General features: G+C 36.2%; 1 protein-coding gene across 1 annotated transcript; it reads right to left on the minus strand.

The window, feature by feature from the left end:
- Positions 1 to 1,049: 1,049 nt before the first annotated feature.
- On the minus strand, positions 1,050 to 2,000 carry LOC308350063 (olfactory receptor 51F2-like; the record flags this gene model as incomplete). The annotated part of the gene is made up of 1 exon (XM_080815063.1): positions 1,050 to 2,000. The coding sequence occupies one exon, from the start codon at positions 1,998 to 2,000 to the stop codon at positions 1,050 to 1,052; it is 951 nt and encodes a 316-aa protein (XP_080671189.1).
- Positions 2,001 to 6,000: the final 4,000 nt, after the last annotated feature.

The raw sequence follows: 6,000 nt of genomic DNA on the forward strand, positions 1-6,000 counted from the left end.
GCCATAAAATTAAAAAAAGTGCTGAAGTACAATTCTCATAATGGACAGTGGTTGTTGACTTTATGGAGAAAGAGATGTTGTCTAAGGTATGTGGTTATACATGGACTTCTGTACTGTGCTGAAAGGCTTGGCTAGTTGCTCAGTGAATGGAACTAGCAAACTCAAAAGAAGAGAGATAAGGAAGTCTGTAGAAGATGTATGTAAAATATATACTAAAGTGGACACAGAGGGTGAAAATCCTTGTATCTCATGCTAATATCCACAAAACTATACCCACCTCGGAGGAGAAACAATAATAAGATAGAAAGAAACCACATGTAAATATCAGCAGGCTTTGTTATACTACTGCTGATCCAGTGGGCTCACAGACGGAGTCAAAATGGAAGAGATAGATAAAACATGAGTCAAAAGTATAAATTCCCATTTATCAAGGTTAGTTTTAGGAAAAATTGTGTAATCTTCATTTCTGGGTTGTTACGAATGTTATTACCCACTTTTAACATTCAGCTAACAGCAGCAGGACAGATCCCGAGCATTTGATATGGCATTTTGTATGCACATCATATATGATCCTACACGTAAGAAAGGGCAAAATAACTACTTATATACAATCCAGTGTTGAACTACATTGATATGCTAGTAAGATACACTCTATAGAATGATTATTTTTAGAGTTAAGGAAGAATTTTAAGAAGAAAAAATCAAAGTGCCCTTTGGATATCATTCAGAAAAGAACAGTTTATTAACAAATTTTCCTACATTAAATCTGGACGTTTTGAATTGCATGCAGTCTGAATGAATACTTTATTCAGGTTCATTCTACTTACACATATGAATAGTTGTTTACATACATTATCTCACTTTACCTTGAAAACAAAATATAACTTGTACAGTTACTGACAAGGAAACTAAGAAAATATCCCCACAATCTATAAGTTACTTACTTTAACATTGTTGGAACATTATGTAGGCCTTTGGGGACAATCACCCCATTCCACCAAGGCACTCATTCATAAACGGATTTCTCTCTACTCTGAGATAACTAGTGATTAGATTTGTTGCTGCTTCTGAATTAAGACCTTGGTAATAGCCTTTCGAATCTGCTTAGTCTTCACACTATAGATGATAGGGTTGAGCACAGGAGGAATGAGAAGGAAGACATTCGCCATGATGGTGTGGACAAATGGAGGTGCTGAATGGCCATAGCGACGGACAAGAGACAAGCCGATAAGAGGGATATAGAAGATGGCAACAGCACTGATGTGGGATATGCAGGTGTTGAAGGCTTTTTGCCGCCCCTCTGAGGAGGCAATGTTGAGAACAGATCGGATGATCAGTACATAGGAGAGCAAGATGCAAGGGCAGTCAAACCCTGTTGTGGAGAAAATTGCAAATAGACCAAGGATGTTGTTGATTCTATTGTCTGTGCAAGACAGCTGAATGAGATCAACATGGTAGCAGTAAGAATGTGAAAGGACCACAGCACTGCAGAAGGACAGCTTCTTAACAAAGAGCACCACTGGTAACATCACAGCAATGTTTCTTATCAATATGCTCATCCCAATCTGGGCAATTCTGGCATTGGTGAGAACGGTGGTATATCTCAGTGGATTACAGATGGCTACAAAACGATCAAAGGCCATGGCCAGGAGAACCCCAGACTCCATGAAAGTAAATCCATGGAGAAAAAACATCTGGGCAATGCAGGCATTTAAGGTGATTTCTCGAGCTTCAAACCAGAAGACACCAAGGGTAGTGGAAAGGGTGCACAGGGATAAGCTCAGGTCTGTGGCTGAAAGCATAGAGAGGAAATAATACATGGGTTCATGGAGATTTTGTTCACGGAGGACCACAGATAAGATCATGCTGTTCCCAGAGAGGGCGATGACATACAGGAGACAAAAAGGGATGGAGATCCAAACCTGGGCTGTTCTCAGGCCTGGGATGCCCGTCAGGAAGAAGGTCACGGGTTGAACATTGGTATTATTGAGGGCCAACATATTGAGGGACTGAGAAGACAGGGATATTTAAATAATCAAACATAACATGTAATAAAATCATAGCTATCACTTAGAAGATCTTCCTGGCACTCTCACAGTCAATGAATTACTACTGCTGATTCTCTAAGAATTTTGTTTTTTTCTGAGCTTTCCAGTACCGGATGCTTCTCTCCATGCCTCTCATCACGCATTGAAAAGAGAGGATTCCCTGAGTTATGCCACATCAGATGTTCTTAGGTCTGTAATTCTCTTTGGTGATCATAAACATCACAATTAAGTCATCCTTGCATGTAAAAGTTCATAGTAGAATACTTAAACAATATGAGAAAATCGGTTTCCAGTACTCTTTTACTGAAGTATAAATAACCTACAGTGTTGTATTAGTTTCAGATGTACAATATAATAACAATGATTTTCACCAATTTTTAAAAAATAAATTATTAATCCTGAAATAAAGCTCTGAAAAATCAAGTCACATTTGAAATGTGGATATTATTAGTTTTTCCTGGGCACTCAGAAGAATGCCAAAAACATACCCAACACACAAATGTTTATAAATGTGGAGGCAAGGTGGTCCAAAGTATCACCCTAACAAAAATAATTATAACACCCATTTGTTGAAAGTTCTCTGTGCTATTGACATTTTATATGCATTATATACCAACTCTAGGAGGTAGATAGTAGTATATTTTGCATATAAGAAAACAGACTCAAAAATTAATTGCCCAAGGTTAACTTTATAAAGCACTACCTAATCGTTGAGAGAAACCATATATAACACAAAGGCGCAGAAAGAAAAAAAGAGAGAGGGCGAGAAAGAGGGAAAGAAAGGAAAGAGGAAGGAAGGAAGGCATGAGGGGAGGGGCTAGAAATTGAGAGACAGTGAGGAGAGGAAAGGAGGAAAGGAAGGAAGAAAGAGAGAGAAATGCAAACATTGCCATTACTTTAAAGTAGTGCAGTAAGCAATGCATTTTGATGTATGGTACAGGCTGCTCCTGAAACACAAAGAACCATACATAACAGCCATCATTTCTTGAACACATACCATGTGCCAGATGCAACCATCTTCATATCCCTAACCTCATCAAATCATCACAGTCGTCCAATGAAATACAAAAAGTTGTTATCCCTAATATTTTTATGAGGAAACTGATGGTCAAAGGGATTAAGTAATTTTCCCAAATAATCAGAAAAGCTGCAGTCAGAACCTGCATATATGACTCCAACGCCTTCATTCAGTAATGCTGAAGAAACATGGGAGGAACCTCTACACCAGTCTGACAAAATGTCCCTGCCAAACATTTTTCAGATTTGTGCCTTCCAGAGACACATTTTGGTCAATGTGGCATCTCTGGAGTAGAATCTTAAGTTTCAGGGTAATTCCCTATGAATTATGTAAACATAAAGCTCTTTTGGCTTCTGGGGCAAGGAATTTTATCACTGATCATCTATGTGTGCAGAGGGCCAGAGAATCAGGTGCTGAGTCTACACCCACTATGGAAAATAACAGCAAAATAGAATTGCCAGATTCAGTTGACTCATTTTGTGACACATTCACACACTATGCTGAGGATACTTTCTTCCTGGAAATTTTCTCTCCTCACGTATTGGCACTAGTCTCTATTACTCCTCTCCCACCACTCAGCAATTTCTCTCTCTGGCTTCCCACCCTGCACCCAGAGAACCTTAACTTTGGAATCCTTCAGGCATCTGCCCTTTGCCCATTCTCGAGTCATTTAAATACTAATCTCACCCATTTTCACAGTTTCATCTTTCACCTATCTAATCAAAAAATTCAAATAGATATCTAAAGGCAGCTGTGGTTTCCAGGTTCTTATAAACCTTCCTTCCAAACATTGCCATATGTGTTTCTCATGAGTAAATTAAATTCAGTATTTCAAAACCAAATTGATCATTTTCCCCTATAAGTGTTCTTATTCCTACATATTCTGAATAAAGTTATAATTTTCATAAAAATTAACCAATTCTCTAAATCAGAACTCTGGGACTTGTCCTGTACATTTACATCTTTCCCAATCAATCATCAAGTCCCTCCACTCAAACTCTACTGACTTTCTTCTTCCACCTCTTTTTTATTTAAGCACAAACCAGTCTCTTTCAGATCATCATACTGTATTTAATTAACCTACAAATAATAATAATGTATTATAAATACAAAATGACAAGGGCTTCAAAGCAATAACAACATCCATTTACTAAGCATCTTCTCTATGCCAGAAAAATAAAAATGAGAAAAACAATTCTTTAAACTGAATAAAAATGAGGTAACCACATATGAGAATCTCCAGGGCAAAATATCTGAGTGCATGTGTACACTGAAGAATATACATTTATTAGAAAACAAGGATGTAAATTTTTTTTTTCAATGTAAGATGCTTGGAAAATATGCACATAAATGTGAAAAGCAGTTAACAAAGATTAAGAGCACAAATGAATGAGTTAACAATGAACCAAACTTGATTACCTAAAGAGAAAATATGCGAACTTTTTCAAGAGCAGTCAAGAAAATTTCAGAAAAAGTGTCATTAACTGCATGAGAAATGCAATGGAAAACAAAAGTACGGAGAAACAAAACTTCAAATATAAAATCATAGTAGGCATAAGTACAACAATATATTTGGCAACAGATACAAAATGGGCAACTTTATAGAAAAACATCAACCACCAAACTAGTTCAAGAAAGCAAAGCCAACAGAGACGAAATGTCAATGATGAGGAAAACTCCCACAACCAAATTTGAAGAAAAATGAGGAAAAAAGAGTATTTCTATCCTTCAACAAATTCTAGTAGAGTGAAAAAGAGGGAATTCTGGTCCTCCAGATGCAAGGGCATTTGGCAATGCCTGGAGACAATTTTGGTTGTCACAACTGGGGAGCCAGTGCCACTGGCATCTAGTGGGTTGATGCCAGGGATGCTTACAGCCTAAAATACACAAGACGACAAAGAACTATCCAGCCCAGGATGTTAACAGGGCTGAGGTTCAAAAGCCTTATTCTCAAACATATAAACAGATGCAAAGCTAGTCATCTAATTACTTAGGATGACACATGCACACATTACAAATAACTTTTTAGCAGGTCTGATGTAACTGTGTTTTTAAAGAATACTGCACTTTGAAACAGTGAACTTTGTCTTAGGAATGAAACAATTATTCAACTTAAGAAAACTATTAATCGTATGGCTGTACAAAAGATTAATGCAGGGAAAAACCCGATCGAGAAATGAGGAAAATACCAGAAAATTCAATGGCAATTCAAGATAAAATTCTTAATATTTAGGAAGGAAATGCGTTCCTGAATAAAAGACACCTTCTAGAAATTTGGAGCAAACAATATTTATTGGTGACCTATTAAAAACATTTCTATGAAAATCAGTGAAAGATAAACATATCTACTATCACAACTACTATTTGACATTCTACAGAAAAGTCTTAGTAAATGAAATGAGACAAGTAAAGTAGAGCATTACTTTTGAAAAGAAATTTTTCAAGGACTATATTTAAGTTTTAATTGATTCTTTACCTTAAAAATGTGAAAGAATGGACAGCAAACTCTAAAAATAGAGTTCACCGAAATGATTATATAGATTAATATCATAAATTAATAGCTATTCCTGTTCAAAGAATTAACTACTGAGGAAATTTTGTAAAAATAATGGTTTATTTACAATGGCCATAAAACTATAAACCATATTGGTATACCACAATGTCTGTGTCTGGCAGGGACAGAAGAGGTCTCTAAAAATTTATGGAAGAACATACAGAAAGTCCTTTGTTTCTTTCTTGAAGATAGGAATGTTCAATAGTGAAAAGATGTGAATTCTCCCATGAATATTCTCATAAATTAAACCGTTCTCAATCAGTAACACACAGAGTTTTTAATGCGTAGTGACAAATGCATCCTAAAATGTATTAGCTACAATAAATATGCAAATAAATTCAGTATAATATTGAAAGTGAAAAAGAGAGGTGACTTGTTCT

The sequence above is a fragment of the Martes martes genome (genome assembly GCF_963455335.1).
Source record: "Martes martes genome assembly, chromosome: 10".
NCBI classification, from domain to species: domain Eukaryota; kingdom Metazoa; phylum Chordata; class Mammalia; order Carnivora; family Mustelidae; genus Martes; species Martes martes.